The sequence below is a fragment of the Corythoichthys intestinalis genome, chromosome 6 (genome assembly GCF_030265065.1).
Source record: "Corythoichthys intestinalis isolate RoL2023-P3 chromosome 6, ASM3026506v1, whole genome shotgun sequence".
Lineage (NCBI taxonomy): Eukaryota > Metazoa > Chordata > Actinopteri > Syngnathiformes > Syngnathidae > Corythoichthys > Corythoichthys intestinalis.
The window spans coordinates 13,527,673-13,554,177 of NC_080400.1; the positions used below are offsets into that span (position 1 = coordinate 13,527,673).

The following is a 26,505-nucleotide window of genomic DNA, read 5'->3' on the forward strand; positions in this document are numbered from 1 at the left end:
GCACTTTGAGAGAAAATGAAGAAAATGTGTCTAGACTGTGACTGTCTGACTTGGGGCACTCAAAGTACTGCAAGGCTGAACTGGAGTTGGGTTCATTTTCTGTACTAGCTCTATGATCAACCTGAAAAAACAAATGAAAGAATTTATTTTTCAAAGCAAGTTTTATGTATCTAATTTATTATAATATATCTCTATATATCTATGTCTATAAAATGATTTCATTGTTAATGCCATAATTCAGTGGTCTCTAAACTATTCCACATAGAGCCGCAGCGGGCGCAGGATTTCATTCCAACAAAACAAGACAACACCTATGCACCAATCTGGTGTTTTACAAGTGCAGTCAGGTGCTGCTTGTTTTAGCAGAAACTTCATTGGTTAAACTATCGGCACTCGATCGGTTGAAACAAAAACCAGGCCCCACAGCGGCCCTTGAGGACCGGTTTGGAGACCCCTGCCATAATTAATCTTGCCATACAAATAATAAATTTCAATGAAAATACCAATAAACATTTCAAGACAAATCCTGGATACATAACCTTCATTGGAAAGTATTAACCAGAAAACAAAACGATATATACATGATTAACAAAATATATCAATTTATCTTACTAAACTTTAAAAGTAAAACCATTCATTTTATTAATATTTTGTTATATTTCTTATGAATTAATATTGCTGCTGCGTGTGCATACATTGTTTTACAGCTAAAATATTTTTCTTTAGGAGAGTGATAGGAGGACTAGCATACTGTAACTTGACACGATTGCAAACGGACTAGCTGGCACTAACCCTTTGATTGTCATTTAAAATGTGGCTACCTGGTGGATAACAATTGCCGGTATACCGAGCAAGTGACCCTCTTCATCCCTTTTTACTTGCCCTGCGCTTGTCTGGGGAACTTCCACCAGCTTATCATTACACCCTTCCTCTTCTTTTCTTCTCCCTGCACCGGCTGCACGTCAGAGCGGCTCCCGCTACCCCTCTCACCATTGCCGGGGGCTAGGCTGCTGTTACCCGACGTGGCCGTTGCAGCCAGACTGCTGCTTGCGAAAATATTTCTCAACTTAAGACATTTTAATGCTTTGCTCTCCTGTTTCTTTAATTTTTTTTCTCCCTAACCTTCTCCGCGCCACCCTTTTTTTTGCCACCACCATCCATATTGTGCATTAATGCTCGTCGCTAGTTTGCTTCCACAAAGAACCAATGAAGGGTACTTTGTGTTTTCTTCGTTCTTCTATCAGACTGGCGATGAACAGCCAAGCGCATTGCTGCCACCTGTCAGATTGGATGCGAACTGTAGATAATGAGAGGCTAGAGGGGATAAAAACAGTGATGTATAATGAATGGCGGCCGCCGGCCGTCCAGGGTACCGGCCGTTCTGTGATCCCCCAGAACCCACAGATTACCAGTCCGCCCCTGTGCCCACCCGACTCTCTGCCGCCACTGTAAATAGTATCATTTGTCTATAAAATTATTATTATTGTAAGTACACCTCTGCATAATGTTGTCCTTTTTAATATAAAAGAAAAACGTAATATAGAACAACTTACAATAATGTATAATTTCATTAAGATTGTTTTTTTTGTAACAGAAAAGACAAACTAAAAGCACATCAATTTGACTTAATTAAAAAAAATAAATAAATAAAATAAAAACTCACATCCAAACTGTAAAAATATACTCAGGTAATTGTTTTGACCATTTGATACGGGGAAAAAAAAATCAATAAATAATAACTCAATTCAAACTGATTTGCAAAATTAACTCATGAGGACAATATGCCAAACAATTTGACTGAAAAAAATAAAAAATAATAGAACAAAAATGACAGTTGACAGAGTATTAATTTTTGCTGCAGGCGGTATCAGCTCCTTCACTATGGCATGGGGTTATTTTGCACTGAGCAACTTGGTATCCAACCTTATATGATGCTAACAGTGCTCGCTGGTTTACTTATGTAACACAAAGCAGGACAATTGTTGGCAATATTCAGCACGCTTTTGCTGGAAAAAAAATCAAGTGGCTTATCAGTGTGATTGGGGTATAATGTCTTTAAGTCACGTCTTAATTGATTTGGCTTCCTGCTGTCTGCTGCAAACATTTTTAGACACAGTTAACAGACTGGTCTTTCCTCATCTCCCACTGTATTAAAAGTCAAGGCCAAACACTACATACGCTTCATGATATTTCCTCGTCTTAGCTCTTTATATATCCAGTGATCTTAGCAGTGTGCTCTTTGGTTCAAAAGTCCGCACACTCTGAAAATGACAGCGCCACTGCCACACACTGAGTGGATGTGCAATTACACTTTATTCTAGTACGGCAAAAAAACATGTTCCCCGAGGTCACAATGGCGCCACCCTGTGGGGTCCCGCCCCACTATTTAAGAAGTATTGGGCTAAAGCAGCATTGCATATTTCAAATCTTACCGTGTGTGCGAGAGGACACTGCACTGGTGAGTGATGGGGGCGCAGCACGTCACATGAGTGACACAACCAGACACTGGTACGATGCAGGCTAGCTACCGTATTTTTTGGACTATACGTCGTACGACTATACGCCTGAGTATAAGTCGCACCAGCCCAAAAATGCGTAAAAGAAAAGGAAAAAAAACATATAAGTCGCACCGGAATATTAGTCACATTTTTAGGGGGGAAATTTGATGGAATCCAGCACCAAGAACAGACATGTCATCTTGAAAGGCAATTTAAAATACAATAGAGAACAACAGGCTGACGCTAGAAATTAGATCGGGCCTAAAAAATCCAGCCCGACCCGACCGGCCCGTGGTTATTAAAGCCGGACGGGGCCCGAGCCCGATCAATTAACTTGATTTGCTTGCCCGAGTCCAAAAAACTCCGAAATTGTATATTTTATTTGTAGGCATGGGCCAGAAACCCCCCCCACGAAATTGTATGTTTCATTTGTGAGGACTCAGGAGAAGGAGGAAATGCGGGGATGCGAAGCGTGGTTGCGTTTTGTGGTATCACGTTTGTGATGATGCCGGTGCACATATGAATAAGGATAACAAATTAAAGCCTGTCTTTTGTAACAAATTCTCCCAGTTAAACAATACTGTAAGATGGACATTCAATGAACATTTACATCTTTTATATTTGCGTGTCTGTTCTAACAGGCGGATAGTGGATTTGACATTTATTTTAATCTCCTCGATTTGGCAGAAAAAAACGAAAAGGTTTTCTCAATGTTTAAATAGTCTACATATTTTTATGATCATTATAAATGCATTTACGCAACGAAATAACACTGGAAAAGTTTGTTAAATATATTTCTCGTATGAGACTAAAGCGCCACATTCGTTTACATTCAGTGAAGCCAACACCAATTTCCATATAGCGATTTTAATCCTTTCCATATACCACTCCTATCGCAGTTGTTTGCTTTTCAATTCCCCTGTCTTTAGTTTGCTTTCACTCCTATGCTGCTCCATATCGAAAAGAAATACCAGGATGCTCGCGGAGGGCGCCATGAGAGCGGTAGGGGAAGATTGAAAAGAGAGCGGGGTCACTGCGTTCACGTGCGCAGACATGCACAGCGCCTCCTCTGTTGTATCCAAACTATTTATTTTTATTTAACATCCATACATCTTTTTAGTATAGATATATGAATATATATTTATTTTTTAAAAAAGTTAGCGAGCGACAAGTCGGCTTGACCAGACCGTAAAAAATCAGACACAAGTCTATGAGTATGAGACGCACCCTCTGCCAAACTATGAAAAAAACTGCGACTTAAGGCCGAGTTATACTTCCGCGTCAGACCTACGCCGTCAAGAAAGAACCGAGTTACGACCCTACGCCGTAGCCTGACGCGCGCCTCTCGAATTTTCTAACCCTCGCGTCGCATAGACGTGTATGACGTGGCGAAAACAGACTTTGATTGGTCCGCTCAGACTGTTGTTTCCGGTTTAGCGTGAAATCACCGCCATTGTAGAATAGAATCAAACATTATTTTCTACACGCAAAAATGGACCAAGCCGACGGGAGTATCATCGAAGAGCAAGACGTTATTGTGATTGCCAAATGGCAAGGTCGGCGATTGAAAAAAAAAAAAAAATGGAAGAACCACCGAGACGTGCGTGTTCGGAATCGAGTGGCCACACAAAGCGGTGACCCAGTTGGCCAAAAACTGCCAACTTTTTATCACTTTATGTCGTATTTTTGGTTGGTGCACTTCATCATTTATTGTGTACATATGTTTGCTGTGAGTCTGACTTATTTACGTGTCACACTTCAAGTATATGAAGAATAAACACAGATTTGGTGTCAAAAGAGTTGTTTTGATCTTTAATTTTCAATAACAGACAGTTCACACACAATATATCATCACTGATTGAGAGTGCCTCGGTGCTTTATATGATAACGTTAAAATCAAGGCTCCCAACGCAGTTTGGGAAGTTCCATAGACGCCAGAAATCTGCTATGGCTTCCCACTGGCTGGTTGTAGGACACGGCAAACAAATCGGGCTGGAGGGCTTTGCAGACCTTGAACGCAGTGCTCGACGCCAGTTTGAAGCTAGCCGCCACAGCTAGCTCTCTCCACCCGAGTCTAAAACTCTCTGTGCGGCATCAAAAGTCGGCCAGACCGCCTCGAAACCGTCTTCTGCGTCGCCTGCCCCTCAACATTTGGATGTTCAATATTTATTCAGTGTTGATGAGCAGAATATTTACTTTAAAGAGTTCCATCTTGCATTGTTTATTTTTTCTCCGACTAGCGGAAGTCAACAAGCATGCCCCAAAACCGTACCAACATAACGCCACATCGCTCTAGTGCAGACATGTCCAAAGTCAGGCCCGGGGGCCAAATGTGGCCCGTGGACAAATTTTATCCGGCCCCCAGCCTCTGTCATAAGATCAATAACATCTGGCTCGCACACAGACTTAATAAATTGGTCAGCAGCTCTGCAACCAGCATATGAAGTAGCTTACACACTAAATGCTGCTCCTCATTTACCCACTAAAAGGCAGCAGCACTCTAAGCAACATTACCCCGTGTGACCCTTTACTCTCAGTTTTCTAAAATGGCAACAATCAACAAAAAACTTACTTACTCCTACTGCTGAGCTGTGCAGTCGCACACAATTGAGCTCCTGAAGGGCACGCAAATTGACAATATGTGAAATTTCAATGGCAATCAATGACTTTTCAACGAAATGCGTAAAACTATGACTGGACTGATACACAATATGCTGTTTGTGCGATGGGGGGCGGGTTTCCGATAAGCATTTGCTTTTCCCGTCTCCCTTGTCAACAGTAGAACGCACACACATCACAGATAAGATGTTCTCACAGCAAAGGATGATTAAATGCCAGGGTCAGAGAATAAGACATGACACTTCCAAATGAATCGGACATCTAAGGGAGGGGGGGTGTTGCAATATTTGTAAAAAATGAGTTTAAGTTTGATGTCCAACATGACATGTCAACTGCTATTGAAGATTTAATGGAATGTATCACAAGTGAATTAAGTATCCCAAACTGCCAAAGCATTACCATTTGCTGTGTCTATCGTGCACCTGACTCAAACGTACAGCTTTTTACTCAGCATATGGAAAAGATATGGTTTAAAACGAATAACAAGCATGTGTTTTGCTGTGGGGACACAAATCTGGATATCAGAGAACATTCCCTCTGTAGCTACTCATATCCTTCTAAAATCCATGTTCTTGGAACCAATACTGACAACTGAGGTAAAGAGTCTAATTATGCAGTGCGACAACAAAGATTAAAAGGACAACTGAAACGGAGAACAAATTAAAAAAAAATACAGAAATAAACTTAACTCCATCCTACGTGCTTGTAAAAAACAATACTATTGCAATTTACTGGAAGACAACAAAAACAACACTTGCAAATTATGGAAAATTCTAAACGGGATGATAAAAAGAAATAGGGAGTAAGGGAAATCTTACCCTGAGTGATGACAATGACAATAAATTCAATTCAATTCAAAAAAAAAAAAAAAGAAATTTGACTGCGACGGCCGACGCTTCAAGTATAGGTAGAAATTGGACTATTTCATCTCTAAAATATGCAACTGTGTCTGCCTCATTTGCAAAGAGACAGTCGCTGCTTTTAAAGAGTTCAATGTGAGGCGATATTACCAAACAAGACACGCTGACATGTACAACAAGATTACAGGGAAGATACGTAGTGATAAACTGAAGCAACTTGAAACTAGTTTAATTTCACCTCAGCAGTATTTCGCAAGAGCCCGAGACTCCAAAGAGTACGCCACAAAGGCTAGTTGCGAGATTGTTGAAATTATTAATTTAAAAAAATAATAAAGCAAATGTGACACACAGAATGGCTTGCTAAAATTTGCTTAAATATATTGTTCTATGTAAAGGACGTCAGCCAAGGTCGGCCCCCCACATTTTTATCACACCAAATCTGGCCCCCTTTGCAAAAAGTTTGGACACCCCTGCTCTAGTGGCTTGGCGGTGAAATACAGAGCAACGCGTTCCCTCACCGCAGAACTATCGAATGTCGAATGACGCCGTCGTCGCTACGCCGTCAACGCAACGCGGGAGTATAACTCAGGCTTTACTGTATAGTCCGAAAAATACAGTACAAATAAAATTGTCACACATTGTGAACATGTGAAGGAAATTATTGCGCATGTTCGTTTCGTCTAGCCTTGTCAGAGGAAAACTGTCGTTACGCTCGTTATGTTTTTGTCTCCCAAAACACGTTTTTAGCTTGTTATCTTCTCATCATCGTCATGAAAAAAGTATTCGTTGTAGTCCTCGTTGTCGAAAACAACACTGCTCTGTCACTGATCAAACATTGGACACCCCTAGGTTAGAGATTAATGTCTCACACAAACACACGCACGCACACCCATACAAATAGGTGAAAGGGAAAAATGGCAGCGTCTAAATGAGTTGAAGATGGACTTCCACATTGGAAAAGATTGAAGAAGAAGAAGGAGGAGGTTGCGTTGGATGGCGATGATAAAGGCTTTTGGAACCACCGGGCTGCTCGAGTGACGGGGACCGTCCTCACACTCACCCTTGTTGAGCTTGTTTTGCTCCATGATGCTGTACTGCATTTCCTGTTTGGGCTGCAAGATGCCGCCAGCGGGCTTCCAACAGTGTTTGTCATTCAGCTCCCCTCCAACAACTCCTCCTCCACCCGCAGTCCCTCTCTCGTTATTGCTCATGATGGACGACTGGATGAGCTGCGTGGTGGCGTATGGTGTGGGCTGGCCGCCGGTACCCACGAAGCGGCCGTCCTTTAGGTTTGGGCTGTTGAAGGTCTTCATCTCGTTGATCTTATTGGACAGGTCCACATCGCCGTACATCCCTGGTTCGGGCACCAGGAGGCCGCTTTGCTTATTGTCCATCTGGCTGTTGTAATTGGCGATGCAGTCGGCTGGAGGACACGGGGATGGTTACTGAAGCTGCCTGCCATTTGCTAAACAATTTTTAAATGCTGGGGCCGTTTATGGGAGAGGAGAAGCAGCGTTTGTATAATTATACATTTTATATGGTGAATTCTTAAGCAAGCCGCTTAGTGTCACACAAACACACAGGTGCCATGCAAAGGTCAGTTAAAAATTAATTATTCTTAAAAATGAAGAAATCATATATTTGGCTGTATTATATGCCTTGACACTATGTCTACCAGAATAACATCTTGAGTCCTTTCTCCCTCTTTTCTGGTATGTCTCTCATTGTATTTCCCTCCCACAAACATGTCAACTTCTGCCTGGGAGAAATCAAACACAGCCTCCTGCTCTTAATCCTAATATTTCCTTTGTGTGGGTCGCTTTTGTAGAGAGAGAGGCACACACAGTAGAGAAACCTCTCGGGGGAGCTAACCCAGATATCGCACTTTAGTTCCACTGGCAGCTCCCACCTTTGTCTTATCTGTGTACTCTTATTTTTTGTGGTGTTGGTAGTGTGTTGTTTTTGTGCTTTGCTTACCAGGTCGGCTGTACGTCGCCAGGTTGCTGTCGCTATTGCCGTTACCGGCGGCGCAGCAGTTGATGCTGCAGTTGTTGTGGTTGGAGCACGAGTTGGGCCAAGTGTCAGCCAGCCAGGGCTGCGTGGCAGACTCGCCCATGTTGAGGAGGCCTGGCCTGCAAGCAAAAACAAAAAAAAAAACCCAAAATATTCAGATATCAGTTCAACATCAATGATAGTTTCATTATCTTTTGTCGTTTTATATTCTGGTTAGATACACAATGTGTTTTATTTGTTTCACATTTAGCTCCACCTTAAATTTCAACTGAATTTCGCTTATACTACCCCTAGCAAAAAGTATGGAATCACCAGTCTCGGACAAGCACTCACTCAGACATTTTATCATGTAGAACAAACTCAGATAAAAAGCTTGAAAAAATAATGAATTAGTTCAAAAGTGCAACTCCTTGGCATTCAGAATCACTAAAAGAAATGAATAAAAAAACATGGTGTTGGTCAGTAAATGTTACTTTTAGAGAGCAAGTGCAGGGAAATAAATATACAATTGCTCCATTCTGCAGAAAAAAATATGGAATCACTCCATTTTGAGTAGAAAATACAGCCACACCTAGTCAATTTCCTTTCCTTAAATGGGCGCCTGCCTCAGATTAGATCTGCTCGTTAGTCAGCAGTTAAAAACAGTGCAGTTATCACACCTTGGAGGGTTCCTGGAACAAGTGGATTCACAAAAAATCATGGCTCCAACAAGAGGGATGTCTCGAGACCAAAGAGAAGGATTATCAAACTTCTTGAAGAAGGTAACGCTACACGTATGGTTGCCATAAATGTCGGCGGTTCACAGTCAGCTGGACCAAGTACAAACAGTATGGCAAAGTTGTTAAAGTTAAGCGTACTGGTAGACCGAGGAGGACATCCAAACGTCATGACAAACAACTAAAGGCCATAATTCTTAAAAACAGAATATGTACAACAAGACAAGTGAAGAAGAAATAGGAGGAAGCAGGAGTCAAGGTATGTGACAGAACTGTGCAAAATCGCCTAAAGTAAATGGGATTTTCATACAGGAAAGCTAAAAGGAAACCATCATTGACACTTAAACAGAAAATAACAAGACTGAAATGGGCTAAGAAGAGGCAATCATGGACTGTGAATGACTGGATAAAGGTTATTTTCAGTAATGAGTCAAGCATCTGCATTGGACAAGGTGATGATGCTGGAACTTTTGTTTGGTGCCATTCCGATGAGATTTACAAAGATGCCTGCCTGAAGAAAACAACAAAATTCCCTCAGTCCTTGATGATATTGTGCTGCGTGTCAGGCAAAGGCACTGGGGAGATGGCTGTGGTTAAATCTTCAATAAATGCACAAGTTTACATTGAAAATTTAGGCAGCTTTCTTATCCTTTCAATTGAAAATATGTTTGTCATTTTCCAAGATGACAATGCATCATGCCACAGAGCTAAAACTGTTAAAGCATCCCTTGGAGAATGACCTGCAAATAGCCCAGATTTCAACCCTATTGAAAACTTGTGGTGGAAATTGAAAAAAAAAAAAGGTCCACAGCAAGGCTCCAACCTGCAAGGATGATCTAACAACTGCAATCAAAGAGAGTCGCACCAAATTAATGAAGATTACTGTTTGTCACTCATCAAGTCTATGCCTCAGAGACTGCAAGCTATCATAAAAGCCAGAAGTGGTGCAACTAAATACTAGAGATGTGTTTTGATTGTTATTTCTTTGTTTGTTTATCATGATTCCATATATAATTTTCCTCAGAATGGAGTGGTTCTATATTTATTTCACTGCACTTGCTCTATAAAAGTAACATTTACTACCACCATAATGTTTTTATTCATTTCTTTTTAGTGTTTCGGAATGCTAAAGAGTAGCACTTTTGAACTAATTCATTATTTTTTTCAAGCTTTTTATCTGAGTTTGCTCTATATAATAAAATGTCTGAGTGAGTGCTCGTCCGAGACTGGCGATTCCATACTTTTTGCTAGTTGTTTAAGGTATTTATTTATAGTTGTATAAGGTATGTAACACAAGAAGTTCCCGGGTTACATGATTTTGACTTTACGACACCGGAGTCTGCAGTCATTTATTTAATTAATTTTTTTAGTCACGTAACAATGTCTCGTCCACCATTTTGTCGCCACTTGCGCAACAGTGTAGGATGTGTGTTTGAGGTCCATATTTTTCTCAGTGCACCTTTTTCACCATCCACCAGCATTAATGGTAAGTCCAGTATCTTCATTTTTAACTTAATTTCATTAATATGACGTATTAATTTTAGATCGTTAGTTTGAGATTTAGGGGTTTTTTAGGCATACTTAAAGGGATCCACCGATAGAAAGACTTGTAGTTCTTAAATGATTATGTTATTATGAATTAAAATAATTTGATACTAAAACCCTTCTTGATATTTTCATTTTTATACAATTTGTAAAATTAGTTTAACTAGTAGGTCGCCATTTTTGTTGACGTCGCAGGGCGGTGACGTCACTGGGTTACGTTGCCGGGCTTCCCGAGTATGACTCTAGTGACATAAACATGTCATCTATTATCCCTTTCAATTTGAACCAGTGGAGAAAATTAATGACCATGACAGCACTGTCGATATTTTACAAAAAGAGCAGCAAAAGCAAAATGAACAGGAAAGACTGGATGAGACAAGACGAGAGTAGGACGAACCCGGTGTTCTGCCAAAATGTGCTACACCGAAGAAACATCCTGCAGGAGGCGAATTTGACACCCAAAGTACTACCGTGCGCTTTCAGCTTGTTTTGTTTAGATGCATACAGACAAAACATACTAATGATGCCTTAAGAAAATACTTAGACATAGTAATATAAAATAAGGGTGGTTTAAATATGCTACGTGACTAATGTGGTCAACAGAACAACAATCTGCTTTAAAGCTACAACAAGAAAACACAATGCTTAAAGGTACTAGATGGAAACACATGCAAAAAGTATTTTAAGGCAATGAAAAGGTAAGTACTCGCCGCTTTTAACCGATGTGCGCATGTGTTGGACATCTCGCCGCGTAGAAGGAATTGCAGAATACCAGTATTGTTCGTCTAGTGACAGTGACAAACTACGTCATCACCCCAGCGTCCATTGCGCGCATAAAACATGGCGCCCTCCGTAGGTCAAAACACGTACTAAATATTACACATTTTTAAATCATTGGCAGTATTTTACATGTTTCTGACAACATGTTTTAGTAAAAGAGAACTATTGTGGCTTATTAGAGCCTACAACTTTTAAGTCCGAGGTTTCCTTAAAGGGTTAATTCCAATTTACGTGGAAATTTGGGTTACGTCGCCAGCCTAAGAACGAAACTCGTCCATAAACTGGGGGCTTACTGTATTTTATCAGTAGAAAAAAGTAAGCTCTGAATTGGAAAAAAACTCAATTTACCACTGCATTACCATGTATAATAGTGTTAGCAGAAATCAAAATGGTAGCATTGCAAATTTTGAAGAAATATCACATACATGAAGTCACAAATCAACAAATTATTATCAGCTAATTTCATATAAAAGAGAGGAGCTGATTGGAAAGTAATTTCTTCTCTGTACTTCTAAAATATAGTCTGCACAGAATTGGTTAATGTAACAGGACACAATGGCATTAATGTGAAAGAAGTGCAGAAACATCATATTTGAAAGAGAAGATTATGTGCAGTTTTCATCCAGCAGCTGAGAAGAGGGAAACTACAAATCCGGCTTTAGTACTTTTTGCCTTTTGGACACACACACACATACAGACACAGCACAAAAATCCCAGCTAAACAGATTGTGTCTGCTCAACTCGCCTAAAGCTTGACAACACTTTCTCTGAGCCCACGTGAGCATTAGCAGACCGCCTGGATTAGACAAACAGATAAAACTCCCTTGCAGTATTGCTAAATGTAACATCCCAAACTGCCCGTGAACCCTGAATGCACCTCACTTGCTCACTCGCATTCCAAAATATCTCGAACGTCAAATACATATGGCGGAAAACACAAACAAGACTGAAAAAGCAGTTTCTGCTCTTGCACTCCTCTTTAAAATAAATAGCTGTATTTTAGGCCAAAAGAACTGTTGTGTTCGATAGACCAATATGTCTATATGCTGCCATAGCAGATTCATGGTGCATTAAGCCCCCGAACTATTTTCAATTTGTCCCTTTTACCCTGGAAACCCCTGTTTACAGATGTCGCGCAACCGCTTTTGTTTCAACCCAGCCATAAAAAGAAGGTAAGTAATTATATTTATTAATCAAAATGTCTGTCATTTTTTGCTTAGAATCATTAATTGCTGTCTAATATTTTGTTTGGAAAAAAAAAAACAACAACTTTTTTTCACTCGCATATTTTAAACTTTTAAACAATGAAAAAAATGGCGTCTGTAAAAAAGTCACGAATATCTACCTCATAACTATCGATTAACTGTATTTTTTGTTACTGTCGCATTTCCCCCAATATGTTAGATGATAAATAATGGATCCAAACAAAGAAAAATTGAAAAAAAAAAAACCTTTAAAAGGGTAAATATATGAAAAAGAACATCTCAACCACTCCTTGATGTCTGCGATTTCTGCATCGCGACCGTTGTTATATTACCATGTTTCACCCATAAAATCCCCCCCAAATCCGGCTGTGGCTATTCACATCTGTGTCTTGACACTCAATGATACATGCTACACGGACATTTTTGGTCGAAACAAGGTAAGTACGCGATAATATCTCGTTAAAATCATGGCATCTTTAATTCTGCTCTCGCATGCTCTCGCCTCCAGTTAGGGCAGTGCTTCTCAATTATTTTCTGTCACGCCCCCCCCAAGGAAGACGTAAATGTTTCGCGCCCCCCCAAACTCTCTGCCGCCACTGTAAATAGTATCATTTGTCTATAAAATTACTATTATAAATACGCATCTGCCTAACATTGTGTCCTTTTTTTTTAATAAAGAAAAAAAGTAACATAGATCAACTTATAATAAAGTATAACTTTATTATAAACATTGTTTTGTTTGTAACAGAGAAGACTTGATGTGCATCAATTTGCCTGAATTTAAAAAAAAAATTCACATCCAAACTAAAAAATACACTCAAGGTACATTTTTGACCATTTGATACAGAAAAATAAAATGTAATAAAATCAGTAAATAATACCAAATTAAAATTGATTAGAAACATTCACTCATGAGGACAATGTGCCAAAAAATTTGACCGAAAAAACAAATCTGAATAAAAGGGGGGGAAAAAGTGTCCTTGGACAGGACAGTTTTTATTTTTGCTGCTCACAGTATTTACCTCCTTTGCAATGATGTGGAGTTATTTTTCAATTAGCATGCTAACAATGCTCACTGGCTTACTGATATAACACTGACAAAGCAGGACGATTGTCGGCAATATACGGCACGTTTTCACTGAAAAAATCAAGCGGCTTAACAATGATTGATTTGGCTTCTTGCTGTCTGCTATAATTATTTTTAGACACAGTAAACAGTGGTCTTTCATCATCACCCACTGTATTAAAAGTCAAAACTAAAAGGCAAACGGCACGAAAAAAGCGCATTCACGGCGGCCGAGGTAGAACCGTAGGTGAGGGCAGTCGTCGTGACGATCCCAAGCCGAAAATGGCACTTCTCGGGCGGCGACGTGAGAACCGGACAAGACAGTGGGTCGCTGCGTGAGTCCGGTCGGAAAAACGGCTTTCGAAAACGGCGGTGGCACACTGCTCTTCATATCTGTTGTCTGTGTGTGCTGAGTGCTCTTCCTTAATTCAAAAATACTGCGCGCACTCTGAAAATGAGAGCGCCACTGCCACCTACTGAGTGGATGTGCAAGTACACTTTATTCCAGTACGGCAAAAAAAAAAAAAAAAAAAAACACATAAAACATGTTCCCCGAGGTCACATGCGCCCCCCCTGGCATTGCTCTGCGCCCCCCCAGGGGGGCGCGCCCCACTATTTGAGAAGTACTGAGTTAGGGCTTTGCTGTTTAATTTTTTTTTTTTTTTTTAATGCCCTCCTGTTCAAAAAATTTCTTCCCCCAGAAAATAGAGATTTTAAGCATTCCAACGATGTATCACATTTGCATATAGGACTATTTTGAAATTTGGTCAAATTGGGGGTCTCAGGACAGAACTTCCAAGTCATCTGAGTGTTTTCTGCCATATACATAAATATGCTTCTTTTCTAGCACACTTTGGATTACTAAACACATGTCCAACATGAAATGAATGAGCTATGTATTAACTGTTCAGGGGAGCCTTAAAATATTTTAGTTACGTTTATCTTAAAGGTCCTACTTAGCATAGGGTGACCAAACGTCCTCTTTTGCCCGGACAAGTCCTACTTTCACGCAGTATCCTCGTTGTCCGGGCGGGTTTTATAAATTCATAAAAATGTCCGGTTTTTATGATTTTTTTTTACGGGACCATCTTGAAGAGAATTTCTCCGGCCGCTAGGGGGCAGCGCTTGCCTGCGTTGACGTTGCTCCTACTAGTAGGGGCGGGAGAAGGAGTAGATCATCCTCTTCTTTTTTGTTGGCAGTTCACCCTTTGTTTCATGGAGAATTACCACCATCTACTGACGGATTGGCGAGAGCTCAGACTACAGTAAGGAGTTCAATAAGAAGTTCTAAAAAACGCGGCTCCATACACCTTTCTGTAAGTTTCTCCTGTTAATGTCGATCACGTATCTTCTGTTGTACATAGGGTTATATGTGTACACAGAGAAGCAGTATATTGTATGAATCTTGTAATTGTTCTGCGTTAGTCAGTGGTTGAATGCTAGTATAGCTAAATAGCTGTGTTGCTTATGAGTTTGTTTTTTTTTTACGATAAATACGTATATAATGGCAACTGTTGACTTCTGTCGGAGATTTGTACTGGTGTAATCTGTAAAATTCCGTTTGTTGTCGCATCTTTGCGCTGCCGATGGTAGTAAACTTTTATAGCAAAGTCTGATTTTTTGATTATGGGCAATGTAGTTTTGAATTTGAACTGCTGCGTTTGGAAACATGCTGGTTGAATCGCTTGTCAGTTTATTTCAGTTATTGTTTGCGTACAATTTAGAACATTATTTGAGAATAAAAATTGAGTGGGAATAACATTTTGTCATCGACAATTGTCGTGATCGTAATTTTCAAAAATGTTGAGTTGGCACATAGCCAACTGTGTGTGTGTATTAAGTGGACTATCATTTTTTTAAAATAATTCTTCTTCTTTTTTTTTTTTTTTTAAGGAAGAATAAAGCCTGTTGAGTAAAAAAAAGTGGGAGATATACGCATCTTTGATTGATCTTCGAGTAAAATTCAAGTGTCTCGAGGCCGGGCCGAGTGTCCTCTTTTTTGGAAATCAAAATATGGTCACCCTAACTTAGCATGCTGTAAATTGCAGCCAAAGAGTTCAAATGAATTAAATGAATTATCCAATTTTAAATTTCATAATAGCACCTTGACTCACAATTGCCACGACTTGCGAGTTCTGAACATTTTCCTCAAAATGTATTCATGCAGCTTTGCACAAGCCTTGACCTGCAGTGTTTTTCTAGTATAAAATGTACCATTCCACCACATAAAGGGCGTTTGCACTATACGGTATGTGTGAGTGTCCATGTTTTGCAATGATGCAACGGCGCAGCCTGGTGGTCGTGAGTTTTTCTACACATCATCTCGTTTAAGTAACTCCCCCAACCCCAGTGAACCCACTAATCATGGATCACACCATTCTGTGGCATTGCGAAGTCACAGCACGCCCTCTGTAGTTCAGATGAGGGAAGTACACACAGCTCAAACACCTCCAGCTCTTTCATTATTTTTAATAACTTATCAGTCATTATGTTGAGAAAAGATGGTGGAAAAATAAAATACAAGTCCTCAGAGCTGAAAACGGGTGACAACTGCTGACCAAATATGAATTTACATTTGGCCTGGTAAAGAATACTCTCACATAATAATCACTTTTTTGCCAACAGTTACAAAAACTCAGTAGAGCTGAAGGTGAAACTCATAATTCAAGCCAACAAGTTGTGTCATTTTCTGACAGCATTCAAATGGCAAATTCAAGCATAAGCAAGCATTGAATCTATTAAGTATTCAAACTCCCCAATATTTTCCATAATTCAGAATATTTTGGGGGGACACAAATATGCACTGTATTGTAGTAAATATTTTTTTTATTCATGAGAGTATACTTTTTTCACATGTTTCTATTTTTATTTATTTTTGTATTTTATCTATGTTGTATTTTCCAGCGTTTTATTATATCTTTCCACAATATTCCACATTTTTTGACTGTTTTTTGTATTGAAATTTTCAATGATGCAACTGTATTTCTCATATTTTTGAAAAATATTTGGTCATCCTAGGGTGTCCAAACATTAGCACCAAGTACTGTAATTCTTTCACAATATAAGCTGAAACCACCCAACTTTACAAGAAGCAAGTGAGCCAGAAAAAAAAACCCAACAAAAAACTCCAAAGATTATAGTACGTACAGTGGTATGAAAAAGTATCTGAATCTTTTGGAATTTCTCACATTTCTGCATAAAATCACCATTTTTTGTGATCTGATCTTTGTCAAAACCACACAGATGAAAAAACAATGTCTGCAAAAACTAAAACCACCCAAACATTTATAGGTTTTCATATTTTTAATGAGGATACTATGCAAACAATGACAGGAGGGAGAAAAATAAGTAAACGAACCATCGCATTTCAAAAAATTTAGTGGCTCCCCTTTGGCAGCAATAACTTCAACCAGACGCTTCCTGTAGCTGCAGATCAGTCTGGCACATCGATCAGGACTAATCTTGGCTCATTCTTCTCGACAAAACTGCTGTAGTTCAGTCAGATTCCTGGGATGTCTGGTATGAATCGCTGTCTTTAGGTCATGCCAAAGCGTCTTAATGGGGTTCAAATGTGGACTTTGACTTGGCCACTCCAGAACGTGTATTTTGTTGTTCTGAACCATTTTGAAGTTGATTTACTTCTGTGTATTGGATCATTGTTTTGTTGCAGCATCCATCCTCTTTTTCACTTCAATTGTCTGACAGACGGCCTCAAGTTTTCTGCAAAACATCCTGATAAAATTTTGAATTCATAGTTCCATTAATGATTGCAAGTTGTCCAGGCCCTGAGGTAGCAAAACAGCCCCAAGTCATGATGCTCCCTCCATCATGCTTCACAGTGGGAATGAGGTGTTGATGTTGGTGAGCGGTTCCCTTTTTCCTCCAAACATGACGTTGTGTGTTACTCCCAAACAATTCAACCTTGATTTCATCAGTCCACAAAGTATTTTGCCAAAACTTCTGTGGCTTGTCCAAGTGCATTTTTGCGAACATTAAACCAGCAACAATGTTTTTTTCGACAGCAGGGGTTTCCTCGCATGAACACCATTCTTGGCCATAGTTTTACATATAGTTGATGTGTGCACAGAGATATTGGACTTCCAGTGATTTCTTTAAGTCTTTAGCAGACACTCGGTTCTTTTTTTACCTCTCTGAGTATTCTGTGCTGAACTCTTGGCGTCATCTGTGGTGGACCGCCACTCCTTGGGAGAGAAGCAACAGTGCCAACTCTCTCCATTTGAAGACAACTTCTCTGACTGTCGATTGATTAACATCCAGACTTTTAGAGATGGTTTTGTATCCTTTCTCAGCTTGATAAAAATCAACACTCCTTGATCTCAGGTCTTCAGACAGTTGTTTTGACCAAGCCATGATGCACATCAGACAATGCTTCTCATCAAGACAATTCTTACCAGGTGTGTGTTTTATTGTGGGCAGGGCAGCTTTAAACCACTCATCAGTGATTGGGCACACACTTGTCTTAAATTGTTTGCTAAAAATTGGTTTCAATTGCTCTTTAAGTCTCCTTAGGCAGATGGTTTACTTACTTATTTTTCCCCCTTATGTCATTGTTTGCATGCTATCCTCATTAAACTATGAAAACTTATAAATGTTTGGGTGGTTTTAGTTAAAGCAGACACTGTGTTTTCATCTGTGTGGTTTTGACAAAGATCAGATCAGATTAATGATTCAGATTGTGATTTTATGCAGAAATGTAAGAAATTCCAAAAGGTTCAGATACTTTTTCATACCAATGTATATTTTATCACTTAATTTTCATTGATTTTGTCTTCAATGTCCATTTTTCAAAATTTTTTACGTACATTCAGGTAGTCCCCGGGTTACGAACGAGTTCCATTCCTATGCTGGCGACGTAAACCAAATTTCTGCGTAAGTCAGGCTTAACAATTAAGTACTTCTAAAAAAAAACCTGAATCTCAAAATAACTATAAAAAACATGTATTATGTGTCATTGTACCATCCTCACCATGACGCTGGACCTAAGTCCTAGCTAGACAGCGAGCTAAGCTCTGAAATGAGGATGAAAGAAATCAGTGTGGGTTGCTGACTTTTTTCATCTGCTCATGACTCAACACTTGAAGAATGAAACGAAAATAAAATAAAATAAAATCCGTTTCACCTTTAATAACAGCAATTCAAATTTGCATATATAACTTGCAGCTGATACAGTAATAACAATCAGCACAAACGATTAGCATGTAGGCTATCAGTTAGCGTCTGCACATTATCAAAAACAATCACTCAAACTCGCCCCAAGTATTCCATCACAATTGAAAATGCACAATAAACAGTACAAATGTGTTATTTACAGGTGTTGCCTCCGTGGATGCTTCACAAGCAACAAATGTGTGTGCAGGCTTGCACGCCCAACACCCCCCCCCCCCCCCCCCCACGTGGCTGCACAACTTCTTCGTTGGAACAAATGTGCTCTTCCTTGTGTGTGTCTGTCCCCAGGCACTCTTCTTCGTGTATGCAAATATGTTTTTCTTTGTGTGTACATGCACTCTTACTTGCATGCAATTAGTACTACCTGCTCTAAACTTCCTGCGCCAAGATAAAAGCATGCACACACACACACACACACACACACACACACACACACACACACACACACACACACACACACACAAAAAACGAGACTCGGGCGTCGTAAAGTCGAACTCATGTAAGTCGGGTACGTACTTTAGAGTACGTTAGCACTCATCATTTGCATTTTTTGCAGTTATTTCTTTTCTAATTTTTACTTATTCAAATCTTATATTCACGATGAAACTAGGGCTGTCAAACGATTAAAAATTTTAATCGAGTTAATCACTGCTCAAAAATTAATCATAATTAATCGCAAACCAAACCATCTATAAAATATGCCTTATTTTTCTGTAAATTATTGTTGGAATGGAAATATAAGACACAAGAAGGATATATACATTCAACATACTGTACATAAGTACTGTATTTGTTTATTACAACAATAAATCAAAAAGATGTCATTAACATTATTAACATTCTATTCAAGCGATCCATGGATAGAAAGACTTGTAGTTCTTAAAAGATAAATGATAGTACAAGTTATTGAAATTTTATATTAAAACCCCTCTTAATATTTTCGTTTTAATAAAATTTGCAAAATTTTCAGTCCAAAAATAAACTAGTAGCTCGCTATTGTTGATGTCAATAATTACACCATGCTCATTATGCTGAAACCCATAAAATCAGTTGCACCCAAGCGCCAGCAGAGGGCGACAAAAAAACAAAAAACACAAGTAACACGTGCACATGACACTGTGCTGTCATTTTAATCTGTTTGAGTGGGGCATGTGCGTAAAAAGTGTCAAATATTTTAACGTGATTAATTTAAACAATTAATTACCGCCCGTTAACGCGATAATTTTGACAGCCCTAGAACTATTCCAGTTAGATTATAATTACAGATGTCCCGATCGATCGGGTCCGATCACGTCATTTTCAAAGTATCGAAATCGGCAAAATAATATCAGCCATGCCTTTTTTTCAATATATATATATATATATATATATATATATATATATATATTTTTTTTTTAAATTAAATCGTTTTCTAATTGTATTTAACGTTACAGACATAATATGTTACACTCATCCAGAGTCTTTAGTTTAGGCTTAAGGTAGGGTTATCAAATTTATCCCGATAACGGCGGCAATTAATTAAAAAAAAAAAAAAGTATCATGTTAAAATTAATGCAATTAATGCATGCGCTGCACGACCCACTCACGCATTGTCGCGCTCAATCAGTAATCGCGCTGTTTTACCTATATAGAGAGATAAAAGGCAGCTTAAAATGAGTGGAGTGAATTTTGGCAGCCTTTGGAGCCTTTTTTTAATTGGCTAAAGCCTTACAATCCCTCTCCCTACGATTTGAAGTATCATGGGAAGCAATGTGGGGAAGCAAGGTAGCATTTAATCTTTTTCTTAACACCTTATGTTATTTCCCAATGCAGAGAAGATATATCAATTGGTAGCACTACGCACAGTCATGGTTCCATTTCCCATCATGCATTTGGGCATGTCTACAGTATCATTTACTGAAAGTTCAACAAATACACTAGATGGCATTATTTAGTCACAATATACAAAGTCACAAGTCTTTCTATCCATGGATCCCTCTCACAGAAAGAATGTTAATAATGTAAATGCCATCTTGAGGATTTATTGTCATAATAAACAAATACAGTACTTATGTACTGTATATTGAATGTATATATTCGAGTTTTATTCATTTTTTTCTTAATGCATTGCCAAAATGTATATGATCGGGAAAAATTATCGGGAATGATTGGAATTGAATCGGGAGCAAAAAAAAAGCAATCGGATCGGGAAATATTGGGATCGGCAGATACTCAAACTAAAACGATCGGGATCGGGAGCAAAAAAAAACATGATCGAAACAACCCTAATTATAATCTTAGTCATTGCAAAGGGTATTTTGTTTCCATGCCGTTAAAATTAATTTTCTTTCATTGATTTCATTGCCTTAAATATGCTTTATCTTTTCTGAGCATTTCTTACCTTCCAGCACTGCTCACTCCTTCTCCGCCTCTTTGGTACGCCACTGGAATGACAAATCGTGACAAATCATAAAGTACAATGAACTACAGTTATCCATTATACAATTAAAACCCACTTGCGTGCGTGTGTGTGTCTGTGTGTGCCCACACTTACCAGTTGGTGTGAAGGTGAAAGATGGCACTGTTGAAAAGGAGGAAAAGTTTGAACAAATACAATTAAAAACTTCCATCTTTCACTTAAAAAATTAAAATACTCGAAAAGTAAACAAAAAGTAATAATAACTGTGTATTAAAGATGTGACCAACAATTAATTTTTTTATTTTATCTTTATTTTATCAGGCAGTCTCATTGAGATTAATATCTCTTTTACAAGAGAGGCCTGAGCACAAAGAAACATTCACAATTATCAAACAACACAAAATACTCTAACGGAAACAGTTACAATAATCAGTAAAAACATCAGACAAAAGAGATTTAAAATCACCAAGATGGAATGTTTAGGGTTAAGTAGTTGGATGATCGTGTTTTGTAGTTACTGGATTTGAATGACAGGAGAGATGTGAGGTAATTCGGAAGTTTGCAAAGTAAAGCCTTATAGATGAATAACATGATACGGATATTTCTTCTTGACTGTAGTGAGGATCAACCAACGTTTTGATAAAGGGTACAATGATGAGTGTAGAAATTGTCATTGGTGTCATTGGTCGTAGTGCACTGTGATAGACCGGGTTTAACTGTTGAAGAGTTGATGGAGATGCTTGACAGTACAGGATGTCCCCATAATCAAGTACAGAAACAAAAGAAGATAATACAATGGTTTTTCGGTTAGAAGTTGACAGACAGCCTTTGATTCTATACAGGAAGCTAAGTTTAAATTTAAATTTACGGATTAGATGATGAATATGAGTTTTGAATGATAAATTACTGTCAATCCAAATTCCTAAGTATTTGTATGAATCGGTGAAAGTAATTTGAGTACCATTTAGGGATTTGATTCCGGGTAAGTCATTGTCAGTAACTCTTTCACTCCCAGCCATTTTCTCCAGAGCAAGGCCCTTCGCTCCCGGCCGTTTTTTCTGGATTTTGACTGATTTTGCAAGGCCCACAGAAAAGTATGTTCTATTGCTATATAAACTTGGAACCCACCAAAAGAAAGGTTAGACTCTCTTCTTTCAGCAGAAAAAAAGTAAGTTTGTATCTTTTTCCATTCTTTAGAAATCAGCATTAGAAAAGAGCTTAGTTTGAGCAATTTTCCAATTTCTGATGAAAAAACGGAGAAAATGAGCTTTTTGTAAACGCATACATTTCAAACATAACTTTGACTTTAACACAGCTATTTTTTGCATTAGTTACATCCCAAACATCTGAATAATGTTTTCCTTTTACAAAATATAATGAACAATACAAATACAGCTTTTGATAGCAAAGTAAACTTTTCCCTCATCGTTGTCTGTCTCACAAAGATGGATTATTTTTGCATTTCTGCGGGGTCTGCTTGGCGAGCCGCTCCACGGGGGGTTTCACTCATTTTGCACGGTCGTCCAGCGCCTGGCGTCCCAGGCGTCCTCTCGTTGTTTTGTCCGGTCGGAGCGCCGCCTGGCTTCATGCCGCCAGCGCTCTGACAAAGCTGCCCGGCCGTTCACTGCTGTTGAATCGGTTGCCTGGTCTTCCAAAATGCGCTACTGCCCTCCAGTGGCCAGTTTTATTGCTTTAAAAGGGGTTTGGAGCGTTGCTCTTTGTTTCTCAGATACAGCGGAAGCTATATATGCTTCTTATAAAAATTTTTTTTTAAAAACGCAAAAGACGTATAAATACGTTTGTGGGCCAGTGGAGCATTTAAAAATAGAACGTTTTTATACGTTTCTGGGAGCAAATGAGGTAATAGTGGAAGTATAGTAAACCATGTATTTAGTTTTTTCAGAATTGAAAACTAATCTGTGATTATGAAGAGATATTTGTAAACTATCAAAAGCAGTCTGTAAATGAGTCAGAGCTAGAGATGGGGAAGAACCAGGCGCATATAGAATACAATCGTCAGCAAAAAAGTGGACATTTTTAATAGTAAGTGGACTTGATTGAACATTTTTGGCGCCAAATAAATTGTACACGAATGAAAATAAAATAAATTTGCTTCATCACCGCTACACTCGCGTTCTAAAGTCACTTTCCATTAGGGCTGGAGTTATCGAATATTTTAGTAATCGAGTAATCGACTGAAAATTCTATCGATTAATCGAGAAATCGGATAAAACAAATATATTTTTAGGTGAAGAGCAATTATAAATATACATGAGAAAACAAGACATTTCATCTAATTTTGAAACATTTTCAGTCAATCAATGTCTTTATTTTTGATGTATATTGTTGAAAACAGCCAACAATTGCATCTCAGATGTAACTAGAATAAAAAAAAACTGCTTTCACTCAAAAAACCTTTAGATCTTATTAAAAGAAAAAAATATATATATAAATATATATATATAAATATATATATATATATATATATATATATATATATATATATATATATATATATATATATATATATATATATATACCTAAAAATACCGTTACACTTGATAACACACATCACTTAAAACTTTGGATTTTTTCCCATGTGTTTCAATTGAATTTCTATTTGTTTAAAGCCATTTTTAAGCTCTAGTTAAGTTTTAAGTTAGTCTAAACTGTAAGTCCTGATAGGATTTTGAGTTTTTGCAGTGTTCAAAATAAATGCATTATACAGGCTGTATTAGAGCACATTAGGGACCAGTGCTACTTGGTGTTTTATCCAGCAATGACTACTGAGCTAAAATTGATAGTTAGCATTATTGAGTTTTTATTTTACACCCTCATCACTCCACAACACTATGTTATGTTAAAGCCTGTATGTAAGACACGTTAGCCACGCATTGACAGTGGTCATAATTAATAGAAACCTAGCCCTCCGCAGGGCTAACGTTACGTGAGCTAGTGACAGTAACGTTAATCTTATTTATTAGCGCTTAGCGCTTTTTATTAGTGCTTAGCGCTCTACTGCTTTAAGATGGCGGCTGTTTACTAACGCTGCCCAGAAGCGGCCTAGTCTGTCATTTCACATCTAGTTCAACATACATGTGATCTCTGTGAGATTCATCAGACGCTACCTGCTATCACCGTAGCATCGTGCGGGCTAGTATTTAGCAACGTCGGCGTCGTTTGTAGCGGCTGTCGGCTGATGTAAGGGTTTTTGCCGTTTTTTTAAGCTTAGAGCTGTCAAAATAAACGATTACTCGAGGTGAATAAAATTACTCGGATCAGTTTTTAAACTCGAGTTACTCGAGTTGCTCGAGTATTTGTTTCAGCTCTACTTTCCATTGATGTCTTGCGTCACAACGAGTGCGGTGCATTTGAGCTTGTGCGTGAGTAGTTTGGAGTTTGATCAATAAACAGTATACAACAAAGTAGCATTTAAATGCATAAATGAGCATTTGCTGTGGTTTAGTACAATACGTCTATAGCATGACCGTATCAACCGTGCGTCCGTCTTGCGGCAAAACAAAGAAACTGCGGCGTTGTCATAAATCGTCACATTTTTACATTACGGATGTCGAAAAGATCATGTGTCGAAGAGATTGTGTCTCGAAGTACCACTGTATGTGTAATAAATTCCGATTTTTCTTGCTCATGGGCTAGTCAACTAATCGCAATAAAATCTGAGACTAGTCGGTAAGGAAATTAGTCGAAATTCCCATCCCAACTAAGAATACCTTAGTCATCCTCGGACTCTAAATGGGGCAAATGACTTACATGTCGTCTTGGCAGAAAAAGAGTTTTAGAAGCTGTTTTCTACTCTTTTGAACTCAGAAAACAGAAAGTCGTGGAAGATTTGATGCAATGGCACAGGACACACCACATAGCACCCTACTCCGCCGCCCTCACGCCTTTGAACCCAGTCCAAATGAGACATCTGAGGCGAATATGCAGTTGTTGACGCAATTAAGTCTGAGCGTGAGAAATGCGCTTTGACGAAGAAAATAAATCAAGGCGAAAATTGCTTCAATCCGAGGCCAAAATATAGCTTTCTAATGACATATACTGCTACAGAATATAATTAATGTCCTGTTTTAACCTGCCTCACCCTGAGCGCTCTGTTACTTCACGTGGCTGCAATTATACTCTTTTCCAAACACTCTTCAGACGCTGAAAAGCAAGGCCTCCTGCAGTTGGAGTGCAGAGTGAGGATGAAGAGGAGGCGGAAGGAACATGAGAAAGAGATCTCAACCCACCCTGCACGCTTTGCCACGGTTCATTTCAACTAGATAGTCTCAAGAGGTCCTAACTGCTTTCTTTATCAATTTTTGGAAGTATCTGTTTAATATTTTGTGTTATATTTCTGCTTTCTATTTTTTTTTAATGTGTGAAAGTATTCCTCCATTTCTGTTCATTCATGTTACCTCTATGTAAATTTAGTTGACAGCAGGTTAACTGTAAACTAGGAATAGATTTGACACACCTGAATATTAAACACAATTATAACAACAATATTTGCCTGCTCTTGCTGATTTTTAAGTAGAATTTAGTTCGCAATGTACAGTGGGGAGAACAAGTATTTGATACACTGACGATTTTGCTGGTTTTCCCACTTGCAAGCCATGTAGAGGTCTGTAATTAGTATCATAAGTTCTCTTCAACTGTGAGGGACGGAATCTAATAAAAAATCCAGAAAATCACATTGTATAATTTTTAAATAATAAATTTGTATTTAACCGCATGAAATCAGTATTTGATACATTACCAAATAGTAAATATTTCGGCTCTTAGTTCTTTTTTAAGAGCCCCTCCTGTTCTCCACTCATTACCGGAAGTAACTGCATCTGTTTGTACTTGTTACCTGTGTAAAAGACACCTGTTCACTGCTCAAACAAACAAACTCCAACCTCTCCACAATGGCCAAGACCAAAGAGCTGTGTAAGGACATCAGGGATAAAATAATAGACCTGCACAAGGCTGGGATGGGCTACAGCAAAATAAGCAAGCAGCTTGGTCAGAAGGTAACAACTGTTGGAGCGATTATTAGAAAATGGAAGAAGTTCAAGTTGACGTTCAATCTGCCTCGTTCTGGGGCTCCATGCAAGATCTCACCTCATGGGGCATTACTGATCATGAGGAAGGTGAGGGATCAGCCCAGAACTACACGGCAGGAACTGGTCAATGACCTATATAGAGAGCTGGAACCACAGTCTCGAAGAAAACCATAGGAAACACAATACGCCGTCATAGATTAAAATCCTACAGTGCACGCAAGGTCCCGCTGCTGAAGCCAGTGCATGTCCAGACACGTCTGAAGTTTGCCACTGACCATCTGGATGATCCAGAGGAGCAATGGGAGAAGGTCATGTGGTCGGATGAGAGCAAAATGGAACTTTTTGGTCTACACTCGGCTCGTCGTGTTTGGAAGAAAAAGAAGGATGAGTACAACCCCAAGAACACCATCCCAACCGTGAAACATGGAGGAGGAAACATCATTTTTTGGGGCTGCTTCTCTGCCAAGGGTACAGGACGACTGCACCGTATTGAGGGGAGGATGGATGGGGCTATGTATCGCCAGATCTTGGCTGACAACCTCCTTCCTTCAGTGAGAGCCCTGAAGATGG

The 26,505-nt window shown here is 38.9% G+C and overlaps 1 protein-coding gene across 5 annotated transcripts in view; it reads right to left on the reverse strand.

Moving 5' to 3' along the window:
* Positions 1 to 26,505, reverse strand: part of LOC130917793 (roundabout homolog 1-like) — a 621,696-nt gene that overhangs the window by 29,072 nt on the left and 566,119 nt on the right. For 4 of the 5 annotated variants that reach the window (XM_057839489.1, XM_057839494.1, XM_057839490.1 and 1 more), the window contains 4 exons: positions 21,023 to 21,049; positions 20,870 to 20,912; positions 7,955 to 8,109; positions 7,038 to 7,400 (listed from right to left, as the gene is read on the reverse strand). In XM_057839489.1, the coding sequence (XP_057695472.1) occupies positions 7,038 to 7,400; positions 7,955 to 8,109; positions 20,870 to 20,912; positions 21,023 to 21,049 (588 nt within the window). The remainder of the gene's footprint in view (positions 1 to 7,037; positions 7,401 to 7,954; positions 8,110 to 20,869; positions 20,913 to 21,022; positions 21,050 to 26,505) is intronic. The other variant, XM_057839493.1, reaches the window with a different exon arrangement.